Below are 18,675 nucleotides of genomic sequence, written 5' to 3'. Positions count from 1 at the left end.
ACATCAAGTCATCATGTCCAGTCAAGCCATGCCTTCAAATCAAGCCTCGGCTGAAGTGAGATACCGGCTTTAATGTACTACAATAACAATCATTCTTGACCCATTTGGGCTGACCGGCGCCACATGCAGAAACTGAAAGCATTTAAAAAATAGCTCTCATCATGGCTGGTGAGGACAAAAACTCTGTTTAACATGGAAAAGATGCCTTTTATCGTGTGTTGTGGCGTCGCGTCTGGTTAGGGAAGGAAAGAAATATTATCCATATAAATATAATGAGACATATTGTAGTTAAACAAGCATGATAAATATGAAGATTGCCTATGACGAAATCATCCGAACAGAATGACGAGGACGTTTTCATGATGCAGGCAAACACATTCACCCTGTCCTGATGTGGGACAATGTGTCTCAAAGTTTTATTGAAACAAATGAATTAATTTTATTCCTTTTTATTCATATTTATGCAATTTGATCAGTTACATTAGTGTAAATAATCTGTTAATAAGAAAGAATGAGAGTTATTCCACTGTGAGGCCACGGAAAACATGATCTCACCCTTTCACAAACATGAACAAACAAACATGTAATGTGTGTGTGCGTAAACTGCATTGGGAAAGATTTGCATTGTTCATATTTAGTGATTTTGCGTGAGAAACACATAAATATTTAAGTCTTTATACAGGTGAAACTCGAAAAATTAGAATATCATGCAAAAGTTCATTAATTTCAGTAATTCAACTTAAAAGGTGAAACTAATATATTATATAGACTCATTACAAGCAAAGTAAGATATTTCAAGACTTTATTTGATATAATTTTGATGATTATGGCTTACAGCTTATGAAAACCCCAAATTCACAATCTCAGAAAATTAGAATATTGTGAAAAGGTTCAGTATTGTAGCTCAAAGTGTCACACTCTAATCAGCTAAACACCTGCAAAGGGTTCCTGAGCCTTTAAATGGTCTCTCAGTCTGGTTCAGTTGAATTCACAATCATGGGGAAGACTGCTGACCTGACAGTTGTGCAGAAAACCATCATTGACACCCTCCACAAGGAGGGAAAGCCTCAAAAGGTAATTGCAAAAGAAGTTGGATGTTCTCAAAGTGCTGTATCAAAGCACATTAATAGAAAGTTAAGTGGAAGGGAAAAGTGTGGAAGAAAAAGGTGCACAAGCAGCAGGGATGACCGTAGCCTGGAGAGGATTGTCAGGAAAAGGCCATTCAAATGTGTGGGGAGCTTCACAAGGAGTGGACTGAGGCTGGAGTTACTGCATCAAGAGCCACCACACACAGACGGGTCCTGGACATGGGCTTCAAATGTCAAACGTCTTACCTGGGCTAAAGAAAAAAAGAACTGGTCTGTTGCTCAGTGGTCCAAAGTCCTCTTTTCTGATGAGAGCAAATTTTGCATCTCATTTGGAAACCAAGATCCCAGAGTCTGGAGGAAGAATGGAGAGGCACACAATCCAAGATGCTTGAAGTCCAGTGTGAAGTTTCCACAGTCTGTGTTGGTTTGGGGAGCCATGTCATCGGCTGGTGTTGGTCCACTGTGCTTTATTAAGTCCAGAGTCAACGCAGCCGTCTACCGGGACATTTTAGAGCACTTCATGCTTCCTTCAGCAGACAAGCTTTATGGAGATGCTGACTTCATTTTCCAGCAGGACTTGGCACCTGCCCACACTGCCAAAAGTACCAAAACCTGGTTCAATGACCATGGTATTACTGTGCTTGATTGGCCAGCAAACTCGCCTGACCTGAACCCCATAGAGAATCTATGGGGCATTGCTAAGAGAAAGATGAGAGACATGAGACCAAACAATGCAGAAGAGCTGAAGGCCGCTATTGAAGCATCTTGGTCTTCCATAACACCTCAGCAGTGCCACAGGCTGATAGCATCCATGCCACGCCGCATTGAGGCAGTAATTAATGCAAAAGGGGCCCAAACCAAGTACTGAGTACATATGCATGATTATACTTTTCAGAGGGCCGACATTTCTGTATTTAAAATCCTTTTTTTTATTGATTTCATGTAATATTCTAATTTTCTGAGATTGTGAATTTGGGGTTTTCATAAGCTGTAAGCCATAATCATCAAAATTATATCAAATAAAGGCTTGAAATATCTTACTTTGCTTGTAATGAGTCTATATAATATATTAGTTTCACCTTTTAAGTTGAATTACTGAAATTAATGAACTTTTGCACGATATTCTAATTTTTCGAGTTTCACCTGTATACTATAAATCTACACGTTCAATTACACATACTATATCAACACCTACTTGGCAGTGAGGAGATTTTATAGTAAGAAAGGTCTTATATATTGATCTGTTTCTCCCCCACACCTCTCACATCACTTCTAAAGACATGGATTAAACCACTGGAGTTTTATAGATTACTTTTATGCTGCATTTAAGTGCTTTTTGGAGCTTCTGAGTTCTGGTCACCATTCACTTTCATTGTATGGACCTACAGAGCTGAAATATTCTTCTAAAACTCTTCATTTGTGTTCTGCAGAAGAAAGAAAGTCACACATCTGGGACGACATGAGGGTGAGGAAATGATGAGAGAATTCTATTTTTGGGTGAACTGTCTCTTTATATTGGACATTAATCTAGTTAACTACAGAAAGATCATGAGATTAATCAATTAAGCGATAAATTACTTAAATCTATTGACAAATCTAGTAATAATATCTTATTTTCTATATCACATAATTTAGCAGTTTTAGAATTATAAAAATAAATTCTATAGAGTGACATTTGTAGCAGTAAATGTGTATGAGAGTATCTGCCAAATAACCAATTAAACCAAATCATTCTCAAATCAGAGTAATGACAGTTCACGAGAAAACATGTTTCAGATTCTTATCATTCACTCAGTAATAACAGATCTGATGTCATTCAGAGGTGACAGAAACTGGATTGTTCACATGCATTTTATGGATGCTGTTGTCCAAAGCACCTGCAGTCAAATTCATATTTTATCAGTTCATGTTCTCCAGGAATCAAAGCTTCAGTGTTGCCATTACTCGCATCACACTCTCACTTAATAAGCCAGTTTCAGTCGCTTCAGAGATCCTTTACTTCTGAAACTACATTTACATGCACTGTATCTTGTGTGTGTGTGAAAATCTAAACCTCAACTAACCAAGAGCATTAGTGCACCTGTGACAGTGCAATGACAGCATCAACATGAAGAACACCTGATGATCATGTTCTCCAGTGTGATTTGAGGATGTTCCAAAGAGATCTTGTGTGTTTTCAATCTGAGTGCATGTACTTATAAAAACTGCACAATCTGAAATAGTTTTGCAAGTTTAAGCTGCTTATTTAGCAGATTTTCAATGTGCACTCAAATGTTTGGACCTCAAAGTACACACACACACATCTTAGAGATGAAGCGCACCATCATCAGATATATTTCTGTACAGACGAAAGTGTTCTAATCCTGTAGAAATAAAGTAGAACAGAAAATTGTGATTTAGAGATGTGCTTACCTGTGTGACAGCTCAGGACAGTGAATGTGAAGAGAATGAGAGTCTTGTGTGGGTGGGGTTCATTATAACACCCTCAAGCAACTGCCGCCCAAATTCTCTCTCTCTCTCTCTCACACACACACTCACACTCACACACACACACACACACACACACACACACACACACTCACACACACACATGTTGTGTTTCCATGTTTTATGGGGACTTTCCATAGACATAACGGTTTTTATACTGTACAAACTTTATATTCTATCCCCTAAACCTAACCCTACCCCTAAACCTAACCCTCACAGAAAACTTTCTGCATTTTTACATTTTCAAAAAACATAATTTAGTATGATTTATAAGCTGTTTTCCTCATGGGGACCGACAAAATGTCCCCACAAGGTCAAACATTTCGGGTTTTACTATCCTTATGGGGACATTTGGTCCCCACAAAGTGATAAATACACGCTCACACACACACACAAACACACACACACACACACTCACACAAACACACGCACACAAACATACAAACACAACACAACAACAACAACTGCCATTCACCACTCAGTGGTGGTGACGGCCCCACAACGCTTGTGCCAGGCTATGTGCATGTTTAGGCCACGTGAAGTGTCAAACGCCCACTGGCAGGAGGTCACGGGACAGATCCAACAGGTGACACGGGTCGACTGACTGAAATGACTGGCTGATGCACCACCTGTGCCCCCTACTGTGCCAACTTGCTGTGCTTTAGCCACCCGGCGCTCTGCTCGTTGTTGTGAGTGTCGCTCCCAACTGGCCAGTAGTGTCCTTCACAAGCCTCCTCCAAAGAGGCCGATCTTGACACTGCTGGTACCAGTCAGTCCACTCAGCTCCACATCCTCTTGTACCACATCACTCCATCTCTTCTCCAGCCCATGCCGTGCCCGCTTAGCCCCCTCTATCTGGCCAAACAAAAGCTGTTTAGGCATGCGTTGGCTGGGCATGCGGGCTACATGACCCAGCCAACAAACTTACCTGCCGGAGGAGCTCACCGATGGGACTTTGTCCACATCTTTCAAGGATTTATGAGCTCCCCACACAATCCAGCCTGGTTAAACCCAGGATGGATCTTAGGCAGGCCAGCCTAAATGTTTCTAACCGGCGATGATGTTCCATTAGGGGGGTCCACGTTTCGCAAGCATAGAGAAGGGAGGGAATGACCGTGGCCGAGAATTCCTGAAGCTTCGTGTGGAGTGACAAACCGGGTAGCTTCCACACAGCGTTACGCAACCGATGAACAGATAATGCCGCTCGACTGATTCGGAGTGAGACCTCTGCTGTCAAACCGGAGCTGTCATACCCAGGCAGGTGCTTAGTTTTGGTTGGGCTGTTGGTAAGGCCCCAAGCTCCAGGTTCATCAGCAGCTCCTCCAACTCCTCCTCTGAGTGAGCAGTAATCACCAGATCATCAGCATACATAATGTGGTTGACCAATAGGGATCCATCCCTTGACCGCACCCTGGCATCGATCAACCTCCCATTATATCTATACTAGATGGAAATTCCTCCAGTACAGCCATCGAAGGCTTCACGAACCAAGTGGTAGAAATAGATATTAAATAATGTGGGAGCCAGAGGACATCCCTGTCACACTCCAAGGTGAACAGGGAATGGCTCCGACTCCCGGCCACATGGTTTTACCAAGGCCCACTCGCCATCGTGAAGGTCCTTAATGATCACAAGCAGCGATCAACCCAGAGCCCAGGCCTACTGATGGTATCATAGGCCTTGACCAGGTCAACAAAGCAGAGATGTAGGTCTTGCTGGAATTCACTACACCTCTGCTGTAGCAAACGGACAGAGAATATGGCATCTGTGCAAGACCGCCCCTTCCTGAAACCACACTGGGGCTCCGCAAGTCTCTCCTCAGCGTGCCTGGCAAGGCGATGTTGAATAATCCTTGCCAGGACCTTTCCCGGCACACTGAGGAGTGAGATGCCCCTATAGTTATTACAATCTGAGCGGTCCCCCTTTTTAAAGAGAGGGACCACCAGGGCATCCTTCCAATCCTGCAGAACCCGCCCAGTGGTCTAGACTGTTGTTATGATGTCATGTTGTTATGGATGAACCCTCCCTCAGTATTTCACTGAGGAGGTCATCTCTGCCCGGTGCCTTTCCTGGTCTCAGGCTCTGGATCGCCTTCAGTACTTCCTCCAAAGATGGCACCTCAGCCAGCCACCCACAGGGAGTGACTTCTTCCTCCAATATTTGCGGCAACACAGCCCCAGCAGGGTCATCCCCACTTTGTCCCACAATGTTTTCCAGGCTCAGGGACTTCCCCTCCCCCAGGACCTCACAGAAATGCTCAGCAAATCTGCAAACCTGTTTCTGGTGACTGACACACTCACTCCCACACACACATACACACACACTCACACACACACTCACACACACATACACACACATGTTGTGTTTCCATGTTTTATGGGGACTTTCCATAGACATAATGGTTTTTATTCTGTACAAACTTTATATTCTATTCCCTAAACCTAACCCTACCCCTAAACCTAACCCTCACAGAAAACCTTCTGCATTTTTACCTTTTCAAAAAACATAATTTAGTATGATTTATAAGCTGTTTTCCTCATGGGGACCAACAAAATGTCCCCACAAGGTCAAAAATTTCGGGTTTTACTATCCTTATGGGGACATTTGGTCCCCACAAAGTGATAAATACACGCTCACACACTCACACACACACTCACTCACACACACACACACACACACACACACACTCACACATGTTGTGTTTCCATGTTTTATGGGGACTTTCCATAGACATAATGGTTTTTATACTGTACAAACTTTATATTCTATCCCCTAAACCTAACCCTACCCCTAAACCTAACCCTCACAGAAAACTTTCTGCATTTTTACATTTTCAAAAAACATAATTTAGTATGATTTATAAGCTGTTTTCCTCATGGGGACTGACAAAATGTCCCCACAAGGTCAAACATTTCGGGTTTTACTATCCTTATGGGGACATTTGGTCCCCACAAAGTGATAAATACACACACACACATACACACACACACACACACACACACACACACACACACACACACACACACACACACACACACACACACACACACTCACACACACTCCCTCACACACCAGCCATATGCTCAATTTTCACAATGCTTGTCCCTGATCCAGATCAGGAGCCTGCTAGATTTGTGGTTATATGGGACAATGTTAGTTTTCACCGGGCTGTTCTGGTCCAAAACTGGTTTGCCACCCATCCACAATTTGTAGTTTTGTACCTATCCCCATATTCACATTTTCTAAATCCCATAGAGGAATTCTTCTCAGCCTTGGTGCTGTAAAGTGTATGTTCGCCAACCCTATGCCCGCATGCCGCTTCTCCATGCAATGGAGGACACATGAGGGGACATAGAGGTTGCCTCTGTCCAAGGTTGGATATGCCATGCTAGGAGATATTTCCCTCGATGTTTGGCATGAGAAAACGTATCTTGTGATGTGGATGAAGAATTATGGCCAGACCCAGCCCGGAGAAGAGATGAAGTGTAGCTTACCACTGGTGACTCCCCCCCTACCCTACCAATCACTGGACTATATGAAATATATGAATCTCAGAATGCTGAACACTGTAAATAAGCAATCAAAGGAAACAAATGGGTGGAAATATCTAGAAAACTAAATAAAGAGTTGAAATACTCAGAACTTCACATTTAGTCCATTCGTTCCTGACAATTATGCCACAGATTCTCAACATCGCAGTGAATGTTTTGCCTTGCAATGCACCGAGGGAAATACCTCCTTGCATGGCATATCAATTCCTGCCAGTCCTCTGCCAGGCAACCAGTATTCATTGCCTCCAGGAGGGATATCTGCACATATGGCCGGTGATCATACACCTTTCATCTACAAGCACAGAAGAACTCCTCAATTGGGTTCAGAAAAGGAGAGTATGCAGGGAGGAATTGTGTCATCATAAGGGGCTGTGCTGCAAACCATTAATTCACAAGGCGAGAGTGGTGGAAGGCAACATTTCCCCAAATGATGACATAGAGAGTCATGCCAGGCCACTCTCTTCGGGTGGAACCAGTCTTTCATTCAGTGCATCAAGAAATGTGATGAGGCGTTCTGTATTGTATGGGCCAATAGTTGGTATGTGGCAAAGGACACCATTATTGGAGATGGCAGCACACATGGTGATATTGACTCTGACCTGGCACTGTAACAGTGGCCCTCTGCCTAATGATGTTCCTCCCGCATCTCCTCACTTTACAGAGTTTGAAGCCGGCTTCATCCACATGAATTAATTTGTGATGTGCCTCTTCAGCTTCAAACTCCATTATTCTCTAAGAAAAAAAATCAAATTCATAAAGCATTCACAGTTGCATGTAACCGTGTGGTATAACAAGACATTACAGTAACAAATCCGTACCTGCACATACTGGATCTTGCCTCCTTCATGATGTCAGAGTTTCTCTGGATTGGAACTCTGTGCAGCTGCTTCATTCTGACATAGTTTCATTTAAGGACTCTATCAATAGTTGCCAAACTGTTGATGTTTCTAAATGCTCCCTGATCTGCAGTTATTGCTGCCTGGACTGTACGCAGTCTGATCACATTGTTTGCCCGACCATATCTATAATGGCAGCCTCCTGTTCAACACTAAAGATCTTTCCTCTGCCACCAGTGTGTGCTAGTGTGGATTCTATAAAGTCAAAGAAAAAACCATGTTGAAATGTACATTATGACAGTCACATAAATAGGATTGATGAAACATCTGCATAACTGTAAACACAGTTTGTTCTGCAAACAGGGCAATACAGTAAAGCTGAAATACACAGTGGTATACAGTAACATTGTGACTTACATGTTCTCATTCCGAAAAAGCCTGACAATAGATGCTACATTGCTCTGACTCAGAATTGGCTGGACCCTTTGTCCAGCCTCTCTAAAGGACAAGCCATGATTGATGACATGTTCAATAATTATTGCCAGAATTTAATTTGAAACTTGAGCTCTATTTTCTCCTCATGCTGCGGATCCTCCACCAAGCATGCAAACTCCTCTTCCTTGGCCCCCTCTGCCATGGCCTCTTCCTCAGGCCCCTCTGCCATGGCCTCTTCCTCGGGCCCCTCTGCCATGGCCTCTTCCTCGGGCCCCTCTGCCATGGCCTCTTACTCTCCATGCCTTTGTCCACTTTGATCCATGCTTGCAAACAGAAACACAGAGGTGGCATCTTTTATAGATGGATGAGGACTGATTGCTGATTGAAGAGAGTTTCCCACAGGTGTATTAGAGATTCATAATTATTCAAGTATTTTCTATCATCTGTGAATAGATGTTTTGCTTTTGTTCAACACAGTTAATCCAATAGAGTTTGGGGTCTTTCAATGAGATCTGTGGTAACTGTTTTGACAAAGGGAGAGAAAAATGTGTGAAACAAATGAAAAAGTGTTGAGACATTTGCAAGAGAAGACTCCTGTGCTAAGAAGGCGATGATGAAGATCAAGTGGATCCCAGTTTCATTAAGCGTGCCTTAGCAAATAAGAAAAACTGTAAAACATGTCAGAATATCTGATCATGGCTTTATTTACATACAAAGAGATGCCTGCTTAAATTGAGAGTTTGATGTAGAGTATCGTGTTGCATGTGATCAGTCTCCGCTGTAAAACAGATTTCAGTATTTTATGTTTGTTTCCATCTGATTGGCATCTGATTCAGTTTTCTACATGTGCTTCAGGAGTTTGTCACTGAAGGGATTCCTTTGATCTTTCTTACAAATTAAAAGCAGTAATGCAACAAAAGTTTTCAATTTTGTGACCGGTATGAACACACATCCTAAAAAATTATGTTTAAACATCGAGAGGTTCAACACATGTTTATTTAACAGTGTCATGTGGCTAATTGTGCTGGTTGTGAGGATGTATTGTACCTGTCAATCACATTAATCACAAATAGGTGTGTGCGACTTTGGTCTGCATTGTCTAGAACATTCTGGTTAAGATTTGTTGGTTAACACATGACACACACACCTAACATCCCTTAAAATGCACTTTGACAAGATCTTATTAGCATTTATATGTTCTTTGTAAGTTATTTTTACATTTGGAAGCACATCAATAAATACAAGATCAATGTATAGATAGCTTCAAAAGCGTTTATACAGGATATTTATACGTCTTGAGCTTCTGTGATAGTTATATTCCCCCACACACAGAGTGCAAATTACTTTATTTTATTAATCTCATCTTGATTTCTTTAAACTCGGTCTCCTGCTGCAGAACTCGTGCAGAGTTTCCGGCAATTTCTCTTCTGACCCGCGTTTGGCTGGAAGGACAGAGGATTCGCAAACGTTTTTACGCTGAACACACACCGAACATACATTGAACAAATTGCAAACTGATTAGTAATTATGTCAAATGATTATGATTTAAAATAAGAAATATTAGTGATTCTGCAGTATGTGATTAATGAAACGAGAGCATCATTGATCATGTGAACATGTGCGGATGGTCAGATTGAAACATGAGATGCCTTTCTCAGAATCACAATGAGCTTTATGTGTTCTCACATACACAAGGAAGTGTTTTTGGTGAGACACAGAATAGACAATAAGAGTTTAAATAGACACAAATAATAGGATATGTGCAAGATTGGGGTATGTATAGTTATTGATTTAAATATGAGTACATATGTACATTATATATATATGGGGTGTCCTGAAGGCAGTTTAATTGTTCACGTTGTAAATGGCCTGAGATGAACATGATCATCAGGTTTTCTCTATGTGCACCAAGAATAGACTAAGACATTCAAATTTCTCACTTATGTTGATAATATAAATTGTAATAAAAAACTGTACACAATTAGAAAACTGGCTAACACTTTACAATAATGCTCCATGGCCACATCTGCAGTCCTCATGCCTCCATGCAGCATGCCTAAGACACGTTCATGAAGATGGGGATCTTTCTTTTGGTGTTTCTCAGAGTCAGTGGAAAGGTCTCTTTAGTAACTCTTTAGTTTTTATAACTGTGACCTTCACTGCCGACTGTTAGTCTCTTAACGACCGTTCCACAGGTGCATGTTCATTAAGAGTTTATGGTTCATTGAACAAACATGAAAACATTTTAAACCCTTTACAATAAAGATCTGTAAAGTTATTTGTATTTTTACAAAATTATTTTTCAAATACAGTGTCCTGAAAAAGGGACGCTTCTTTATTGCTGAGTTTATGTCACTACTGTTCAACTACTACTACTAATAATAATAAAATCTATATTAATTGTATTATATTTACATGTAAGCAATATCTCACATCTGTGATGCAGAACTTTATTTGATTCTCCAATGTTGTATTTTGGATTGTGCTGTGAGGTTCTGTATAAAAGCACTTAAATGTTCTTAAAACAGGACATTTTCTTCAAAGTTTTAATGAATACATTTATTTAGATGCAATTTTTATGATAAATTGAAATAAACTCTTGATATGGAATTCAGAGAAAAATAAAACAAAAAAACAGGTATCAGTCTTGGCAAGTTTTGTTATCGTACGCCTTCTTAAAAAATGGAATTGGGACATCCCTAGCTTGAACTAAGGGCAATAAATCACAATGTCCGTACTGTGAGACGACTAAAACAGGAAGTACAGCTGATCATCCTCGCTGTAGCAGAACACGTGTAACAATACCTGCACAGGATCATCCGAATATCACACCTGCGGCACAGGTACAGGATGGCAACAACAACTGCCCGAGTTACACCAGGCATGCACAATCCCTCCATCAGTGCTCAGACTGTCCGCAATAGTCTGAGAGAGGCTGGACTGAGGGCATGTGGGCCTGTTGTAAGGCAGATCACCGGCAACAACATCGCCTACGGGCACAAACCCACCTTCACTGGACACAACAGGACTGGCAACAACGCCACCAACGGGCACAAACCCACCTTCACTGGACACAACAGGACTGGCAACAACGCCACCAACGGGCACAAACCCACCTTCACTCGACCAGACAGGACTGCCAACAACATCGCCTACGGGCACAAACACACCTTCACTGGACCAGACAGGACTGGCAACAACATCACCTATGGGCACAAACCCACCTTCACTGGACCAGACAGGACTGGCAACAACGCCACCAACGGACACAAACCCACCTTCACTGGACACAACAGGACTGGCAACAATGCCACCAACGGACACAAACCCACCTTCACTCGACCAGACAGGACTGCCAACAACATCGCCTACGGGCACAAACCCACCTTCACTGGACCAGACAGGACTGGCAACAACATCACCTATGGGCACAAACCCACCTTCACTGGACACAACAGGACTGGCAACAACGCCACCAACGGGCACAAACCCACCTTCACTCGACCAGATAGGACTGGCAACAACGCCACCTATGGGCACAACCCCACCTTCACTAGACCAGACAGGACTGGCAACAACACCACCTATGGGCACAACCCCACCTTCACTAGACCAGACAGGACTGGCAACAACACCACCTATGGGCACAAACACACCTTCACTGGACCAGACAGGACTGACAACAACGCCACCTATGGGCACAACCCCACCTTCACTGGACCAGACAGGACTGGCAACAACATCGCCTACGGGCACAAACACACCTTCACTGGACACAACAGGACTGGCAACAACGCCACCAACGGGCACAAACCCACCTTCACTCGACCAGACAGGACTGCCAACAACATCGCCTACGGGCACAAACACACCTTCACTGGACCAGACAGGACTGGCAACAACGCCACCTATGGGCACAACCCCACCTTCACTGGACCAGACAGGACTGGCAACAACATCGCCTACGGGCACAAACACACCTTCACTGGACACAACAGGACTGGCAACAACGCCACCAACGGGCACAAACCCACCTTCACTCGACCAGACAGGACTGCCAACAACACCACCTATGGGCACAAACACACCTTCACTGGACCAGACAGGACTGGCAACAACGCCACCTATGGGCACAAACCCACCTTCACTAGACCAGACAGGACTGGCAACAACGCCACCTACGGGCACAAATCCACCTTCACTGGACACAACAGGACTGGCAACAATGCCACCTATGGGCACAAACCCACCTTCACTCGACCAGACAGGACTGGCAACAACATCGCCTACGGGCACAAACACACCTTCACTGGACCAGACAAGACTGGCAACAACGCCACCTACGGGCACAAACCCACCTTCACTCGACCAGACAGGCCTGGCAACAACGCCACCTACGGGCACAAACCCACCTTCACTCGACCAGACAGGACTGGCAACAACGCCACCTATGGGCACAAACCCACCTTCACTAGACCAGACAGGACTGTCAACAACGCCACCTATGGGCACAAACCCACCTTCACTAGACCAGACAGGCCTGGCAACAACGCCACCTACGGGCACAAACCCACCTTCACTGGACCAGACAGGACTGGTTTGTCACACCAGGGGTGATGGTCGGACTCGAGTTTATCGCCGAAGGAATGAGCGTAACACAGAGGCCTGTACGCAGGATTGATTTGGAGGTGGAGGGTACATCATGGTCTGGGGCGGTGTGTCACAGCATCATCAGACTGAGCTTGTTGTCATTGCCGGTAATCTCAACACTGTGTGTTACAGGGAAGACATCCTCCTCCCTCATGTGGTCCTGCAGCTCATCCTGACATGACCCTCCAGCATGGCAATGCCAACAGTCATACTGCTCGTTCTGTGCGTGATCTCCTGCACAACAGGAATGCCAGTGTTCCGCCATGGCCAGCGAAGAGCCCGGATCTCAATCCCATTGAGCAGGTCTGGGACCTGTTGGATCGGAGGGTGAGGGCTAGGCCCATTCTCCCCAGAAATGTCCGGGAACTTGAGTTTGTCTTGGTGGAAGAACGGGCACATCTGGTGCAGTCCATGAGGAGGAGATGCACTGCAGAACTTAATGCAGCTGAACCAGATACTGACAGTTACTTTAGTGAACCTCCCTTGTTCAGGGACACATTATTCCATTTCTGTCACGTGTCTGTGAAACTTCAGTTTATGTCTTAGTTCTTGAATCTTTTTATGTTCATACAAATATTTACAGATGTTAAGTGTGCTGAAAACAAAAGCAGTTGAAAGTGACAGGACATTTTTTTTTATTGCTGAGTTTATTTTGAAGTGTTTGATTCTGGAAAAGCATGTCGATACCTCACATAAAGTGATCATTAAGACCCCTCCATTCTTCGTATGAAACTATGGAATTTAGAACAAAATCTGCCAAAACAAAGGTGTTTTAAAGTTTTTTTTTGTGTCTTGCAACAGCTTGTGCAACAGCTTGGGGCAACTTTCAGAAAAACTTTGTAGCAACTGGAGCTCCACCTGCTTTGTGTCCAACAGCTGATTTCAGTCAGTGAAGATCAACATGAACAAACCACCATGTAAGAGATATTAGTGAACTGGTGCAAATTTACCCACATCTGTGACATTTACCGAGACATTCACCAATTACAATAAACAACATATTTACACAATTTGCATATCAAATGTACACAACATAAATATACACATACTTACACAACACAATATAATATACAATGTACAGTAACAATACACACAATATAGAATACACTTCCAATACAAATAAAGAGTATATAATATATATATACAGTAGTTGTATTGTGGAGAATATAATTATGACAGTCCAGTGTGAGATATTAGATTAATAAAGTGCAGTGCTGATTATTGATCATGGGAGATCAATTGTTCAACAGTCTGACTGCTTGGGATTGAAGCTGTCATGTAGTTGGCTGGTGCGGGTCCTGATGCTGCGATACCGCCTGCCTGATGGTAGCAGTGCGAACAGACCATGACTCGGGTGAGTCTCTGATGATCCTCTGAGCTTTTTTCACACACCGCCTGGTATAGATGGGTATCCCACACAGACATCATTTTGAGTTTGTAGTACTGGAAGCTGAAGTTTAAAGAACATATAGATTTGAGTTATGACTCCAAAATGTGACATTTCAGGAATTGTTTTATTAGGACCACTTCAATGTTTTTATTAATGATAACTTTTGGGTAAAAAAATGTGTATTTAGTGTAGATATGTGCAGTATTTTAAGTGATTTTCGTTTCTTGAATGTTTTGTTGCATATCTCATATATGAAGTTTTGCTGCTACACAAACAGCCTGTTGTGATGACAAACAATCATTCTCTATTTTAAGTTGGATTGAAAGATTGTATATGACATAACATCAGAAACAATGAGATTTGTTAGAATGTGTGTGTGTGTGTGTGTGTGTGTGAGAGAGAGAGACCGGGTTTCTCCAGGAATGAAGATCTTCAGGTCTTTGTGATTTAACAGCAGTTTGAGAGCTGAGTCACACAAATGAACAATAGTATTTCCAAACAATCAGTGAAAACACATCAACGCCCAGGACCTGACTTTTACCAGAAGTGGCAACACCTCTCTGAACAGGATAATCTCACATTGATCTCAAATCTGTGCCATGACACACTTCATTCATTTGGATTATAATTACATCAGTGTTGGGAAGTAACAATGTAATGGGATTACATATTTAAAATACATAATATAAGTAACTGTATTAAACTACAGTTACAATTTAACCCATTGGTAGAATACAGTTACATTCAAAAGTATTTTTATTACTGAAGAGATTACTTTGCATTTTATTGTCATTTGTTTCATTTAATATTTAGTTCTTTCAGACAGAAAACATTTATACATATAAATGATCCAAAGTGCATTTGAGCAGTGGTGAAACACTTTCTGATGATGTGTTACATTCATACGAGCAGACAGAGAAGTACGTTTGAAGTACGTTTGAAGAACGTTTGGAGCAGAAGAAATAGAAATAAACCGTGTGTAAATTGTTAGCTTTATGCTAAGCTAAAATGCTATTTCTAGCCATTTTACAGGCATATGTGACCAGACACGATCATATTCATTATCAACAACATTCACGTTAGATCATAATTTCTTTTTTTGTAGTAAGATCTTTGATATTAGGGCAAATATTATATTATTGATAATCATTTTTATATTATTTTTCTGTAAAATATCAAAACATCCTTAAACTAGATGAGTTTGATTGATCTTGTTTCAGAAACACTGCATGAGATATTTGGGTTTTTCAGAGAATGTTTTAAGTTTCATAATCAAAACAAGCGAAAAATCGACCAAAGCTGAAGAAGTAATCCAAAGTATTTAGATTACATTACTGGCAAGTAATTTCCTTACCAAACGTGCTCTCTCTTCCTGATGTGGAAAAGTCACGACCTCAAGACTAAATTATTGTAATGCATTACTGGGAGGACGTCCAGCCAGATCAATAAATAAACTTACTAACGAGAACCAAGAAATATGATCACATTAGCCCCATTTTATCATCGTTACATGAAATACCTGTTAAATGTTTTATTATTTAAAATTCTGCTTACTTGCATTGCTTTATTAGTCTGGCTCTGCAGTACTTAAAGGGACAGTTCACCCGAAAATATCAATTCTGTCATCATTTACTCATCCTCATGTCGTCTCAGATGTGTGTGACTTTCGGTCTTCTGCAGAACACAAATGAAGATGTTTATAAGAATATTTCAGCTCTGTAGCTCCATACAATGCAAGTGAATGGGTGCTTATGTAATGCAAAAAAAAAACAATTCTAGTTAAAAAGAACAGATCGAAACAGATTTAAACATTTATAGTGTTTCTTTGATTATTCCTACTTTCTTTCTTTCTTTCTTTATTTTTGTTTCATTTGCCAGAATTTCTCCCTCAGGCTTTTGAACTCTTCTCAACAACACATTTATATTCAGTAAAGTCAGATACATTATTCATTGCACTTTCCCCTAAGAATGTTTATATATATATATATATTTGGTATTTATTTGTGCAATTTGTAAAGGTCTTACTTTTACAAAGCAAAAAGTAATGCTGTCCCTATTGCTGTTGCCTTAACATCACGAAAGCCTTTGAGAGAACTTTATTGTTTCAACTGAAGTTCTGATGAAATCAGAGGACTGTATATATATCCTGTGAACAACAGCATGGGCTGTTCAACACGAGAGCGCTCGTTTCTACACTTCCATACTGAACATGTTCCGCCGTACCGTCGATGATGAGCATTTCATGTCACAGTACGGGCAGCTATTCCTGCTCCAGCGAAAACCATAGATGTATGGACGGGAAACTATTAGGGAACACATAACACATGTGAGCTAACCTAGCGATCATAATTCTTACCTTCAGTGCTCTTTAATTTATATGTCATGACCTTTGATAACGACAGTATCTTCAGTGCTGGAAAGGCAAGAATTACACGGAACTGTCATTTTGTTCTTTTCTTTTTGAAGAGTTAAGACTGTTGAAATATTATATTTCCTCAAGTGCTCATTGAGAATCCAACGATGCTGTAACTGTAATGGATTAGAGTTACATATTGTTTGTAACCCGATTACATAAGCCATTACAAAGATTCAGTTTACTCCCCAAACCTGTGTGTGGAGAAACAGATCAACATTTCAATCCTTTTTACTCTAAATCTACACCTTTGACTGAAATATTTCTGACACACATCTCTCAAATTACTTCTGAAGACATGGATTAAACCACTGGAGTCTTATGGATTACTTTTATGCTGCATGTATGTGCTTTTTGGAGCTTCAAAGTTCTGTTCACCATTCACTTGCATTGTATGGACCTACAGAGCTGAAATATTCTTCTAAAAATCTTCATTTGTGTTCTGCAGAAGAAAGAAAGTCACACATCTGGGACGACATGAGGGTGAATAAATGATGACAGAATTAAAAGTTTTGGGTGAACTGTCCCTTTAATTGACTTTCTATCACGCTATAATCCACCACGTTCACTACGATTGAAAACTCCGGCCTGTTAGTAATACCTAGAATATCAAACTCCACAAAAAGAGGTAGATCCTACTCGGCTCCTAATCTAAGGAATAGTCTTCCGAGCATTGTTCGGGCCTCAGACACACTCTTTCAGGACTCGTCCTCACTTGCAGAAGTTGTGCTGTTAGTTACACTGCATTAGTTAAGAATCACACCTGTTTCTCAGGATTACTTTGTCTTTAATTCTGGACTATAAATATCACAATCAAATGTTTTCAATTCATCCTGAGCATCAAAATCCCCCGTGTCACCCAGATTGAGCAAAACTGCTCGTTTACAGCCAGAATACAGTATATCTAGTCACCTCACCCTAATGATGCATACGGACATTTACCTGAAATACTTCAGTTTGTTTTCTAAACTAAATAAAATGAAAATAAGGATAATTCTTCTGAGTCTTCTTCCTGTTCTACTCAAACACCTCTGAGAGTTTCTCGGTTTGTCAGGCACTATTTTTCAGTAAAGCTGCTTTGGTATGTGTTATGAAAAATGAAACCAAATAAAACTATAAATAAAACTGATGTGACACACACACACACACACACACACACATATATATACGCATATACACACACGCACACAAATATACACACACATACACACACACACACATATACACACACACATATATATACACACACACACATATATACACACACATATACACACACACACACACACACACATATATGTACACACACACACATATATACACACACACACACACATATACACACACACATATATATACACACACACACATATATACACACACACACACACATATATATACACACACACACACACACACACATATATATATACACACACACACACACACACACACACATATACACACACACACACACACACACACACACACATATATACACACACACACACACACACATATACACACACACACACACACACACACACACATATATACACACACACACACACATATATACACACACACACACACACACACACATATATATACACACACACACACATATATACACACACACACACACACATATATACACACACACACACACATATATACACACACACACACACATACACACACACACACACACACACACATATATACACACACACACACACACATATATACACACACACACACACATATATACACACACACACACACACACATATATACACACACACACACACACATATATACACAC

The 18,675-nt window shown here is 41.4% G+C and overlaps 2 protein-coding genes across 2 annotated transcripts in view; one reads left to right on the top strand and one right to left on the bottom strand.

Moving 5' to 3' along the window:
- The window catches only part of LOC127651975 (uncharacterized), a 50,480-nt gene extending 41,800 nt beyond the window's left edge, over positions 1-8,680 (bottom strand). The window contains exon 1 of the mRNA XM_052138043.1: positions 8,523-8,680. Within this exon, the coding sequence (XP_051994003.1) occupies positions 8,523-8,680 (158 nt within the window). The remainder of the gene's footprint in view (positions 1-8,522) is intronic.
- Positions 1-18,675, top strand: part of LOC127652205 (zinc finger protein 501-like) — a 277,426-nt gene that overhangs the window by 176,027 nt on the left and 82,724 nt on the right. The gene's annotated exons all lie outside the window — the stretch shown is intronic.

The sequence above is a fragment of the Xyrauchen texanus genome, chromosome 11, assembly GCF_025860055.1.
Source record: "Xyrauchen texanus isolate HMW12.3.18 chromosome 11, RBS_HiC_50CHRs, whole genome shotgun sequence".
In the NCBI taxonomy this organism is placed as follows: domain Eukaryota; kingdom Metazoa; phylum Chordata; class Actinopteri; order Cypriniformes; family Catostomidae; genus Xyrauchen; species Xyrauchen texanus.
Note: the sequence above shows the minus strand (reverse complement) of the source record. Positions and strands in the feature narration are given on the sequence as shown.